A 14,099-nucleotide genomic window follows, 5' to 3' on the forward strand; every position below is an offset into this window, starting at 1 on the left:
CCGACTGCACCATCGTTCTTAATATAACACGAAGAGAATCCATGATTTTTTGTCGGTATAGTTCTGATACACCCTGTATTTCTCCACTACCTTTGTCTTGCCATTGTGTATCTCGAGGCCATACTCCGAGACGATCCATTATGATTTCCATTACCCTAGCACATGAGGCCGTTATGAGACAACCATCAGCATATCTTAAAACAGTTATTTATTAAATAAACAGGTTACAAGCCTGAACTGTAGCCAAGTAACAATGATGAAATATATCCTTCAAATTGACTTCTACGCAGGATGTTACAAATATCGCACTTGAACATACTGTAGGCATGATGAGGAAGAGGGTACTCAGAACAGCACTTTATAAAACATGAATTAATCAACATTCCTACTCAATCTTTCTGTTGTGAAACCACATTTATTCCATGGACTGGCATACCATATCTTACTGGTGTATCTATGGATGTTACAAGGGACACGATACTGTTTATCTTGTTTGTGTAATCTTTGGTTGTAGTGAAGATCATGCTGTCTAATGTATTGTTTGGTGAGTGCAGTGAGTAAACACGTTTTATGTAAATAAACTGGAGCATGTGTGTTAATTTTTGTTAATGTTACGTTATAAGCACTTTTCTCAACTCTTTCACAAATAATAATAATAATAATAATAATAATAATAATAATAATAATAATAATAATAATAATAATAATAATAATAATAATAATAATTTTTTTTTTTTTTTTTTTTTTTTTTTGCGAGGGAGTGTGGAAAATCTTTCATAAGACGCTTGTGAGGGTCCGCACTCAACAAGTGTGTGGAGATTCTTACCCACTAAAAACCACACTCCCTTTTCCCACGACGTTTATCTCCGCCCCGGAACCGCTCTCGCATTACTTCAGGGCGGATGTCGTGCTTAATGCATCTTGTGCTTCATCTTCCTTAAATAATAATAATAATAATAATAATAATAATAATAATAATAATAATAATAATAATAATAATAATGTGTTGAAAAAGGTAGCAGAAGAAACAGGCTTGCGGATATCCTTTAAAAAGACAACACAACCCAACTAAACACCAAACATGCAAGAATAAGCAATTAGTCACTAACAATGATATCAATGGAAACAGTCTTACCTTAACAACATGGCTATCGAGATTTTTGAGAATTTCATTGAGCCAAGATGAATGGTCATTGACTATCCTCCTAGTTTCCTCTTCAGTCATAATACCACTCTTGATCAACAGTTCTGCATATTTGTCAGGAACAGTCCTGGAAACAAGACAAGAGAATGAAGACCATTTTATTAATACAAGTATAAAATACTGGTTACACATGGTGCAAGCATACAGCCTCTGGTTGAAACGACGGAATGGTTTAGAAATGAAATTGGACTACGACGGGAAGTACGCTGTCACCTCTTTTAACTTGTTGCACTGAACAAGAAAATTGAAAAATATGGTGCGAAAATCAGTGCAGAGAAAAGCAAGACCAGGGTGATATCAAGAGAAGAAAGACAATGGAGTGTGAAAATTGGTGGTCAAAGCGTTGAAAATGTTGACAGTTTCAAATACTTTGTGAGTGAATTAATGCACAATATGAGGCTGGACAGGGAGATTAGCAAGAGGGTGCAACAGGGCAATGCATTCTACCAGAGTGTAAGAAACCTTCTCCAAGTACCAATGAAGTGTAAAGAGATAATGTACAAAATGTATTATGCACCCATATTGACTTATACGGCTAAGACCTGCGCAGTGACAAGTAGGGAAGAGAGTAGAATTCAATCAAATACCTAAGAAGTATGATAGGAAAGACAGAGTGAGAAACGAAGATGTGAAAAAGAAGGTCGGAATAGAAGACCTACAGGAGAGAATTGATAGCATGGTTAAGACATGTAAAGAGGGAGAGGAGAAAAAGATACCAAAACAGATGATGGAGATGAAGTTTGAGGGAAAGAGAGCGACAGGGAGACGTAGAAGAAAGTGGATTGAATCAATAAAGAGGGGTGCAAGAACAAGAAGACTAGAGTGGGACAAAATGATGGACGGAGAATTGTGGAAGGAAAGAAGAAGGTGGAGAAGTGTCATAAATACCCAAACCTGGCAGGAGCTGGATAAGGGGAAAGAAGGAGGAGGTATAAATACATTTGCGGTACCCCTCGCTATCATATAAAGGTACTCCAGGGGACTCCTAGCTGGGAGCATAGAGTACCAACTACCTGCCCACAACGACAGACCCTGCCTTCAGTATCTCACAGGGAGCAAACAGCAGAGGGAATGCCATATAACAAGCAAGTGGCTGCAGGGTTTGGATTGCACAGCTGTGAGCTTGCATTCGGGTGGTAATGGGTTTGAACTCCACTTTCGGCAGCCCTGAAGATGGTTTTCCATGGTTTTCCTTTTTACCACCAGGCAAATGCTGGGCCTGTACCTTAAGTAAGGCCATGGTCACTTCCTTTACACTCCTACCCCTTTCCTGTCCCATCATCACCATAAGACCGCATGCACACCGAGCGTGCTGCGCATAGTGTGTCGCGTGTAGCATGAAATGCTATGCATAGCACAAGGCGTGCTTGCTGTTCACACCGAAAACTCTACGCCGTGCCCTCAGCTTAGTTTGGCGCGAGGCGTCTTAGAGTGGTCACAAACTAATGCCTTTATCCAAGTACACTAGAAACAGTTTACTGATGGATAACAGTTACCTAAAATTGAAAATTAGAAAGAAGAATCGAAAGTGGGTTCATGAATTTAATGAAGAACGAATTACTTTTGGAGAATTCCATTGTTTGTACAGGGATGCAAGACTTTATCATGATAAATTTTATGATTACTTAACAATGACAAAAAATACAAGTACCTTTGACCTTGCAAACCCTACAACTGAAATGTGGTGACAAGTAGCAGAGAACTATTGGGTGAAATTCAATTTTCTAGGAGCACCGGGCAACAATCACCTGGAAATTAAATTTACAGCTAAATCACGCTCTTTATATAATAGTTATAAATAGTATTTTGCAATATCATTACAATTAGCATACACAATTTATCATTATAACAAAAGTGGAGTAAATGTGTGACAAATATAATTCATAACGGAAATATATACTCCCAAGCCCACTACTAGCCTGCAGAGTGATATTCTTCATGTTACCACCTTCCATTGTCCGGCTCCATGGCTGAATGGTTAGTGTGCTGGCCTTTGGTCACAGGGGTCCTGGGTTCGATTCCCAGCAGGGTCGGGAATTTTAACCATAATTGGTTAATTTCGCTGACACGGAGTCTGGGTGTATGTGTCGTCTTCATCATCATTTCATCCTCGTCACAACGTGCAGGTCGCCTACGGGAGTCAAATCAAAAGATCTGCATCTGGCGAGCCAAACTTGTCCTCAGACACTCCTGGCACTAAAAGCCATACGCCATTTCATTTCACCACCCTCCATTGGCAAAATTATAAACCGATATGACAGAGTCTGGGAGATTCTATGCACTTTGTCACAAAGTGTCTGGCTAAATGGCTAAATGGTTACCGTACTGGCTTTTGATCACAAGAGTCCCGGGTTCGATTCCTGGCAGAATGAATAATTTATTCTTCCATAGCTTCAGAATCAGCTAGGTAATGTTAAGCAATTAACCAACACTGCGCGTTGTCTGACGCTTAGCTTAGCTATAAGGTAGGTGTTCAGCGCAGCAGAGCGCGGTTAGTGTGAACACCCGGCTTAGAAACAAAGCACTGATTATGCTTAGCGTTGAGCAACACACGACACACTATGCGAAGCGCACTCAGTGTGCACGTAGCCTAAGTCCTATGTGTGTCTGTGCAACGCAAAGCAAGAAAGAAAAAAGCCATATATCTGGGCTCTCTTGGCACTGGAGTAGGGCTTGACATGGTTCCATAAAATGAAATATGCAAAGCTTTGGAAGCATTAAGAGATATCACAGCAGAAAAACTGATCAGAGAAATACAAAGTCTATACAAGCATGTTAATGGAATTTTTCTTGATCTGTGAGATTGGTCAGAGATGTGAGACAAGGGGACAGCTTAAACCAATCCCTCTTTATCATGTTCATGGACCAAGTGATCAGGCTATGCAGATCAAAGTTCAGCAACTGACAAATGAGGCCAGTACACTCGTACACACATCAGCAACTACAACTGAAACGGGCACGTGACCATCGTCACTGGACGTTGGTGCAGTGGCAGACCATTGCATGGTCTGACGAATCCCAATACCTTCTTCATCATGCCAATAGGAGGGTGTGAATCCGTCGTCTTCCGGGGGAACAGCTCCTTGACACCTGTACTGCGGGAAGGAGACGAGATGGCAGCGACTTAATTATGTTCTCAAGAACATTTACGTGACCATCCATGGGTTCAGTGGAGCTCGTGCAAGGCACCATGATGACCGAGAAGTATTGTACACTGGTTGCAGACCACGTACACCCCTTCATGACGATCATGTTTCCCAACGGCAGTGGCATTTTTCAACAAGATAATGTGCCATGTCACAAGGCCAGGAGTGTTATGGAGTGGTTCGAGGAACACAGTGGTGAGTTGCAATTGATGTGCTGGCCCCCAACTCACCAGATTTTAACCCGGTCGAACACATCTGGGATGTGATTGAACATGGCGTAAGAACTCATCTCCACCCTCCCTGGAATTTACAAGAATTAGGTGACTTGTGTGTGCAGATGTGGTGCCAACTCCCTCCAGCGACCTACCAAGGCCTCACTGCTTCCATGCCATCAACGTCATAAAGAGTTTGTCCTTGTATCCTCGTTCTTTACAATCAATCAATACTGATCTGCATTTAGGGCAGTCACCCAGGTGGCAGATTCCCTATCTGTTGTTTTCCTAGCCTTTTCTTCGCTCCTTCTTCCAACACTGACCTGTCATTGTGTTTATACTATTATGTGTTCCTTTTCATGATCCTCCTTTCTATACATGAATTGATTTGTCACTTTAAAATCTTACACTTATTAAAGTTAATCATAGCTATGATGATAAGCTTTTGGGCTTTTGCAAAGTCAAGTCTTACTCATGAATAGAGGAAATTTCTTCCGAAGATGCCAAACAAATTTTTCTGCAAAACATAAAAAATTTCACCATGTTTTCTTCACATTCTTAGAGAAGTCTTCCTCGTAAACAAACAAGATTTTCTTCTGAAGATGCTAATCAAAGTTCTCTGAAAAACATAAAGTATTTCACCTTGTTTTCTTGACATTCTTAAGCCGGGTCCACACTTGTATCAGATTGGTGTATCTGCATCAAGAACTGATACGCGATCATGATATAGTCGTCTTTTGGCAATGCTGCCCAACCTGTATCATGTATCTGTATCGTCTATGCGTATTTACGAGTTTCCACCCATCGGTCTTGTACCTTCAGTTGAGTATTGCCTACAATATAGTGACAATGGCTACAGTTGGCTGCTGTCAGCTCTTCTATGAGCCACGAGCAGATACTCCACTTTCTTTTGGCACGATTTGATCGGGCTCCCAACGTCATTCACAATTTCCTTCTTTTTCAACTGATTACCATGGTGCGAATTCTTTGGGCCCTACTAAACGGACAGTGAATAGGGAAGGGGCGAAGGAAAGAGTGACGAGGGCTCTGAGCATACACAGCACACGAGACGATGATACGGAGTGCTGATCAGGGAAATGCTCCATCCACACTGTTCGCATCTGTATCACATGATGTGACGGCAAAAGACCGACTCTCGGTGGAAACATCCCCGATCTGATCGTTGTATCATATTCGATACACGATCTTGATACAGATACGCTATTATTATTATTATTATTATTATTATTATTATTATTATTGGATGATGATGATTCCGTCTTGGTAGTGACAAGATCAGTAAGTCTGTTGTGCATGAAATGATCGAAGATTTCGTTGGTAATCACCCGTATATTGACATGGAAAGTGAGTATAAGTAATATTTAATATCCGTGCTTTCAACATTTAATAGGATGAACTACGGTAGTGGGTGAAAAGTTCAAGACATTGACATTGTGTGTTAGTGAAAATGCGTTTTTAGGTTACCTAGTTCTAGTTTCGTCATAGAAAATGAAATGATCGAAGATTTCGTTGGTAATCATCCGGATATTGACATGGAAAGTGAGTGTAAGTAATATTTAATATCCGTGCTTTCAATATTTAATAGGATAAACTACGGTAGTGGGTGAAAAGTTCAAGACATTGACATTGTGTGTTAGTGAAAATGCGTTTAAAGGTTCCCTAGCTTCGTCATAGAAAATAACAGAGAATAGATATATCTCTGCGACCTGAGTCACGGCCAGCTGGACTCCCTACTCACGGCACGATGTCGGGAACTGGAATCCAGTGCGACTCTGTGGATTTGAATCCAGCATCTATGGAACATGGCCACAATATCATGGACGTGGAGCGCACGCATGATACATGCAATAGAAGTATTGAGCAGAATGCAAAAATGAATCTGAGGCTTGATATCACTCAACAAATTATGGAGGATATGCTAAAAGAGGAAGAACAACTGGAAATCGCCAGGGGCCTGTTGAAAAGTATTCTTGCAATTCAGCAGAAAAATATGAAGATTGAAATTCAGCAAGGTTTAAGGAAATTGGAGGGAGCCCTAGATGCGGGATCTACGCACAGAAAAGCCTGGAAAGCAACTAGAGCATTAATGCAAAAGGATTTGCCCGATCAAGAGAAAGTAGAACAGAGCACCGCAAACAGAAATGTAGAACAGGATAACTGGGAAATAGCGTTATCCAAGAAGAAGAAGAAGAAGAAGAAGAAGAAGAAGAGGGAACAGAGGCAGAAGAAGGCAGATGAAGGTACTCAACCTGAACCAGTACCGGTATCTGAAACTGTTAAAAAGAACGAGCAACGGAAACGTTCAACTATAAGAAGCCGCCCAGAAGCCGTACTTATTAAACCGATGAATGGCAAGACCTTTGCAGATGTTGTGAAGGATATCTGCAGCAAGGTGAACCCAGAAGACAGTGGCGCCAGTGTTAGATCGATCAGGAAAACTATGTCTGGAGCAGTTCTTCTTGAATTTAATAAGGCCACGGAAAAGGAGAATAGAGACAATTTTCATAAATCACTTAAAGGCGCTCTTGGACATGATGGCGAAGTAAAGGTTTTGACGCCTAGAACTACATTGGAAATTCGGGATATGGACAGAGCCACCACTATTTCCGATGTAGAGGAGGCTGTAAGACGAGAATTAGAAAATCTTAATCAAGAATTGAAGGTCTCAATCACAAATCCGAACAGCAGGGGACAAAAACTCGCCATCGTGGAGATAGAAGATAGCGAGGCACGAAAGCTGTTAGACATAGGTAAAATTAAACTAGGCTGGCTATACTGCAGCGTAAGACGGTGGGCCGTAGTTCCTCGGTGCTTTAGATGTCTGTCATATGGGCATCAAGCACGAAACTGTCAAGGATTGGACAGAAGTAAACTCTGCTTTAAGTGCGGAGAAGCTGGTCACAAGGCAGTAGGATGCAAAATGAATCCATGATGCATAATTTGCACAGATATGGGCGTTGAAGAGTCAAAACGACATCATGCTCTTGGCTCAGGCAAGTGTATTGTGTTTCGTGAAGCGCTAGAAAAGGCCAAAAAGCAGTGGTGAATGGTACAGATCCTTCAAGCCAATATACACAGGAGTCTAACTGCCAATGATCTATTGACGCAGATGATCTCTGAGATAGGAGCAGACATCTTGATTCTCAGCGAACAATATCAAGACAGAGAACAACCAGGCTGGTTTTCAGACAATCTAGGGACAGCTGCGATATGGGTACCAGACCTTGGAAAATACTCAGTTACAAATCAAGGATACGGAGATGGGTTCGTCTGGGTCCAAGTTGAGAAGGTAATTTTTGTCAGCTGTTATTTTACCCCGAACGAGGCTACTTCTGACTTTCAGACAAAACTAGATGGGCTTGAAGATACTCTGCAAGGGATGAACACTAACCTAGTTGTTGCTGGTGATTTTAATGCTCAAGCAGTTGAATGGAACATGCCTCAAACAGATTCTAGAGGGCGGCGTATAATGGAGATGGTCGCGAGATTGGGATTAATGGTTATCAACGTTGATAATGTGACAACCTTTCGGCGACCAGGGTGTCAGGGAACCATACCAGATGTAACCTTTGCTTCTGAAGACATTGCGTCTAGGATAACTGAATGGCGAGTAATTGAAGAATATACTGGAAGCGATCATCAGTATATCACTTTTCGTGTACTTCAAGAGACTCCGAATCTAAGGATTACCACGCCCAAGTCAGAAAGATGGAACATAGCCACTATGGATAGAGAAAAATTTCATGAAGTAATACAGAATGGAATGAATTGTATGACGGATACATGTCACGGAGGCAAAAGAAGCATTATTGCTAATAAATGCGTGGAACACACCATGAGACTCCTTCAGCAAGCATGCGACGCATCAATGACCAGAATCGAACAACGGAGAGGCAAGCGTCCAGCATATTGGTGGAATGAAGAAATTGCTGAGTTGAGGAAACAATGCCTGCGACTCAGACGAAGGACACAAAGAGCACGACATAACGACGCAGCTCTCTCAGTAGAGTATAAGACTATGAAGAAAAGACTGTGAAATACAATTAAAAACAGTAAAGCCGACAAGTGGTGGGAAATGTCTAAGGAAGTGGATGAAAATCCATGGGGATTAGGGTATAAAATTGTCATGAAGAAATTCGGGATGCTACCAAGCCCTATCATTGATCCACGCACCATGGAAGAAATAGTACACATACTATTCCCTGATCATGCAGAGAGGATTGATGATGAGGCCGAGAAAGAACTAGACAATGTACCACCTTTTACAATTGAAGAATTGATAACAGCAATTAATTCCCTTAGAAATAAGAAAGCCCCTGGTCCAGATGGTATTCCAGCAGAAGTACTAAAGGTGGCAGTCGAATTATGTCCTCAACTGTTGTTGAGAATGTATAATCATTGTTTGAAAGCGGGAATTTCGTTGGAAGATAGCTAGATTGGTTCTGATCAGTAAAAGGAAAACTGGGGGTTACAGACCTCTATGTATGCTGGACACTGCCGGGAAAGGTTTAGAGAAGCTCCTACAACCGAGAATACTAGCAGCAGTCCGATTAGCTGGCGACCTATCCGACCAACAACATGGATTTCGCAGAGGTCACTGAACTCTAGATGCTGTGAAGGAAGTGGTGAAGACAGCAGAACGAGCTCAAACGGGTAATCATTATTCTAGGAAACTGACGCTTCTTGTGACTCTAGATGTTAAAAATGGCTTCAACTCGGCAAGATGGAGTGATATTTTGGAAGCTCTAGAAGACACTTTCAAGCTACCAGAATATCTCATGTATATACTACGAGACTATTTGAAAGACCGTACATTGTTATACGACACGGAAGACGGTCAGAGAAGAAAACGGCTCACAGCTGGTGCAGCGCAAGGCTCAATTCTCGGACCACACCTTTGGAACATCATGTATGATGATTTGTTACGGCTGGAGATGCCAGAAGATGTAAAACTTGTGGGTTATGCTGATGATGTGGCTGCTGTGATAGTAACCCGTAACCTAGAGCTGGCTCAATTTAAATTGAATCAGGTGATGCGACGTGTCAAAGAATGGATGATAAATCACAAGTTAGAACTCGCAGATCACAAAACGGAAATTGTCCTCCTGACAAGGAAAAGGATTAATACTGTTGTACCGATGCAGATCGGACAGATAGCCATCGAAACAACTAGGAGCACAAAATATCTTGGTGTAACGCTTGATACTAAGCTTACATATTGGGACCACATCCAACGGGTAACAGATAAGGCAGCGAAAACCATGACTGCACTGAGCAGACTCATGGGAAATATCAAGGGACCGATATCTAGTAAAAGGCGGCTTCTCATGTCGATTGTTCAATCTATACTGCTATACGGTTCGGAAATTTGGGCTGAATCGTTAAAAATTGTGAAATATCGGAGAAGAATTGCGGCTGTACAACGGAGAGCAGCTTTACGAATTGCTTGCTCATATCGCACAGTATCAGAACCCGCGATTCTAGTAGTAGCAGCAGTAGCTCCCATTGACTCGTTGGCCTTCGAAAGACAAGAAATTTGGCTCACACAAGAAGAGCTAGGAAGGAAAAGGGCAAAGGCTTTGGCTCATAGTCGCAGAATGGAACGATGGCAAACAAGATGGGAAGATGATTCTAGAAGGAAATGGACGAAAAGACTGATACCTTCTCTGGGCGTATGGGTTGCCCGAAATCATGGTGAAGTGAACTACTATCTCACACAGTTCTTGACAGGTCATGGATACTTCCGAAAATTTCTTCATAGGCTAGGGCTAGCAACTAGTCCGGTGTGCATATACTGCCGTGATATCGATGACGTATCACATACTTTCTTTGTGTGTGTTTATTGGCTGCCACAAAGAAGATGCTCAGAAGTTATGCACGGAGAATTGACGCCAGAAGGGATCGTGTCAGTAATGCTACGAAGTCGAGAATCTTGGGACCAGGTGGCAGTCTACGTAGAAAATATTCTGCGTCAGAAGAAGAAGGACCTGGACGATTACGACAGATAGTAAAGCAGAAGAAGGAAGATGAAGCACAAGATGCATTAAGCACGACATCCGCCCTGAAGTAATGCGAGAGCGGTTTCCGGGGCGGAGATAAACGTCGTGGGAAAAGGGAGTGTGGTTTTTAGTGGGTAAGAATCTCCACACACTTGTTGAGTGCGGACCCTCACAAGCGTCTTATGAAAGATTTTCCACACTCCCTCACAAAAAAAAAAAAAAAAATTATTATTATTATTATTATTATTATTATTATTATTATTATTATTATTATTATTATTATTATTATTATTATTATTATTATTATTATTATTATTATATGGTAATGTACACAAAACAATACAAAGATTAAATATACATGAACAGTAAGCACAAACTATTATATACATAATTACAAGATATACACATTTTAACATTGAAAACAATCATGCAAGCAAAAGGGTTCAAAGAGTTAGATCTAAATTCTCTAGCCATTGTATGGCCTCAGCAGAAGCCACCACAAAGTCCTGGCTGGATCCAGCGAATGCCTTTCCAATGCATTCAGTGACAATATGGTCGATAGTCTGCTTAACTGCACCACAGCCACAGGCTGGAGAAGATCTCATACCCCATTTTAACATCATTGAACCACATCTCCCGTGGTTAGTACGGACTCTGGTGAGGGCTACCCATGTCTTGCGGGGCAAATCAAAGCCAGCTGGAAGATTCTTATAATTGAACAATGTCTGCCATTGAGTTGGAGCTACGCTGTTCCACTCTTGTTGCTGATCTGATACAAGTGTGAATTCAGCTTTAGAGAAGTCTCCCTCATGAACAGACAAGATTTTTCTGAAGATGTGGAGCAATATTCTCCATGAAATGTACAGAATTTTACTTTGTTTTCTTGATATAGCAAAAGCCAGAAAGCTTATTATCATGTCTACAATTATAGGCCTTGAAAGCATCAATCTAAAAGTTAATCAGTTTTATTATTTGAGTTTCGTTACCTACAGAATTCCTCAATTATAATAGTTGGAGGTGAACCTGCCTTCTTGATTGTATGAGCTTGTAGAGGGTCGGGTTGGTGAAGGTCGGGTCGTCCAGCTCGTTGTGTCCCCACTGTCGGTAGCAGTTCAGGTCAACAAAGACGTCCTTGCGGAATTTTCTCTGGTACTCAACAGCAAGGCGGGCAGCTTTCACCACCATCTGGAACCAATGCAGTCTGTCATAAACGTCTGTAACATGCTTAACCCACTCGACTCATCTGACGTGGCGTTCATGCGAGCAATGGCCGGGCATTAAACTCAAATTATGAGACATTCACGCGCCGTGCCGAGTTGTACGTACTAGCTTATATTTTGATCATCTCTGCAAGGTTTTCCCTTTAGCGAACTTCTGTTAATAGAACAAGAATGTTGCTTGTTTACAGCTCTCCTTCTAAGAACTTGCACCGTTATTTATTGCCTGATTGTAGCCTCTTAAAGCACAAACATTTCATCGGGTGTCAGTCATTCTCCTAGTCATGGCTCCGGGCATAGCATAAGCAAGTAACAGCAATGCTATTGCAGGTTTTCAATCTTGATGAAATAGGCTTACTTTAGAAACGTGTGTCTAGCAGGATTTAAGGCTGCCAAGGACTGATGCACCCTCCTTTTTTGGAGCAAATGCTGCAGGAGATCGCAAATTAAAAAGCCTTATGACCTACCACTCTCAAAATCCTAGGGCATTAAAGGGTTGTGACAAGAGCAGGCTGAGAGTAAATTGGAGATGGAATAAAAAAGGTTGGATGACTCCTGCTATTTTCAGTGACTATTTTTGTTAATGAACTGAATACAGAATTGAAGGCCTACAGTGAGAAAGAAAAAATTCCTTTCAAAATTCTTCTCCTCCTCGATAATGTTCCTAGCCATCCACTTTCCATTACTGCTTAAAATTTAAACACTGAAGTCCTATTTCTATCACCGAACACTACGTCTATCCTACAACCTGTGGACCAGGGAGTTATTTCTACATTCAAAACATACTATCTTGATGCAAGTGTGATATCAGGTATAACTTGAAAACAATATTCTCTCACCCATGGGTAACTGATGCAGATATCGAGCTTGAAATATTATTATTATTATTATTATTATTATTATTATTATTATTATTATTATTATTATTATTATTATTATTATTATTATTATTATTATTATTATTATTATTATTATTATTTTAAGATCATGATTATTATTAGTGTATGCATAGCTGTGAAGTGATACATCCATTTATTATTATTATTATTATTATTATTATTATTATTATTATTATTATTATTATTATTATTATTATTATTACGATCACATTGTGTGTGAGATTATGTCTTTAAGTATTAGTGTTATTATTATAGTGTTATTATTATTTACGTAGTCGAATGATCTTATTGTGTGAGGATGTTCATGACATTGATATCAGTTCCATTAATGTAAATACCTGTAAATTAATATTATATGGTAATTTATTCTTACCTGTATATATAAATTGTAATTCATAATTGTGAAACACACTGTAATTTCCAGAATGAATGAGAATATTCTGTACACTATTTCTATGTATTGGGCACTCTAGAATATTCAAGAAGGTAGTTTTTTTGTGCTGTGTTGGCAATTGTTTTTAATAATGGCGGCTTTATTGATAGTCTCGAAGTGAAGTGTCTTGTTGTGATACTGTGATTAAGGTTATGTGTGTGTTAGTTCGTGAATATATGTAAATAAAAGTACTGTACCAACTGACAGCATCTCGTGTACGTCTATGTGGCTACGTCAATCTGCATGAAACTTTTTCCAGTCTCATAGAAGAATGTGATTCAAATGACGAACTTACCATCAAGATTTTGTGGCGACAGTTTAATATTAAGATGGCGATTGATATTATTAGAGACACGTGGACTGACATTACTCTGAAATGGTGTATGGAAGAAATTGTGGCCCAATGCTGTGCCAGTGCCAGATGATGAAGTGATCAGTGACGTCATCAGTGGAACAAGATAAATTGCGGACATGGCAGGGCAGATTGGATTCACTGATGGCGATGAAGAGAATGTGTGTGCCCTCCTTAAACTCTCATTCTGAAGATCTGCGCAGTGAAGATTTGATCATTTTGAGTGAGAACAGTAACAATGAAAAAACAGAAGTCGAGGAAGTTCAGCCCCTTAGAAAGCTGACAACGAAGAAAATGGCCAAGACCTTCACAACAATCGATATTGCAATGGCAATTTTTGAAGAACATGATCCTGTATATGTAAGGAGTGCAATAGTGAAGAGAGAAGTTGAACATTGTCTTAAATGTTACAAGGAGCTGTATAATCAACTGTGACTTAAACTGCATACCAAACTCATGGTGAACAAAGCTGTTGTCATTTCCATGCTGCTGTATGGCTGTGAAACTTGGACACACTATCGCCGTGATATCAAAAAACTTGAGCGCTTCCACCAACAGGAAATGAGATTCATCTTGAATATTAAGTAGGAGGACTATGTGACCAACACGGCAGTTC

General features: G+C 40.4%; 1 protein-coding gene across 1 annotated transcript in view; it reads right to left on the minus strand.

The window, feature by feature from the left end:
* Positions 1-14,099, minus strand: part of LOC136884541 (probable 2-oxoadipate dehydrogenase complex component E1 homolog) — a 112,844-nt gene that overhangs the window by 65,027 nt on the left and 33,718 nt on the right. Inside the window, exons 9-10 of the mRNA XM_067156792.2 lie at positions 11,610-11,767; positions 1,136-1,271 (exon numbers count right to left, since the gene is read on the minus strand). Of these exons, the coding sequence (XP_067012893.2) occupies positions 1,136-1,271; positions 11,610-11,767 (294 nt within the window). The remainder of the gene's footprint in view (positions 1-1,135; positions 1,272-11,609; positions 11,768-14,099) is intronic.

Source organism: Anabrus simplex, chromosome 12, assembly GCF_040414725.1.
Source record: "Anabrus simplex isolate iqAnaSimp1 chromosome 12, ASM4041472v1, whole genome shotgun sequence".
NCBI classification, from domain to species: domain Eukaryota; kingdom Metazoa; phylum Arthropoda; class Insecta; order Orthoptera; family Tettigoniidae; genus Anabrus; species Anabrus simplex.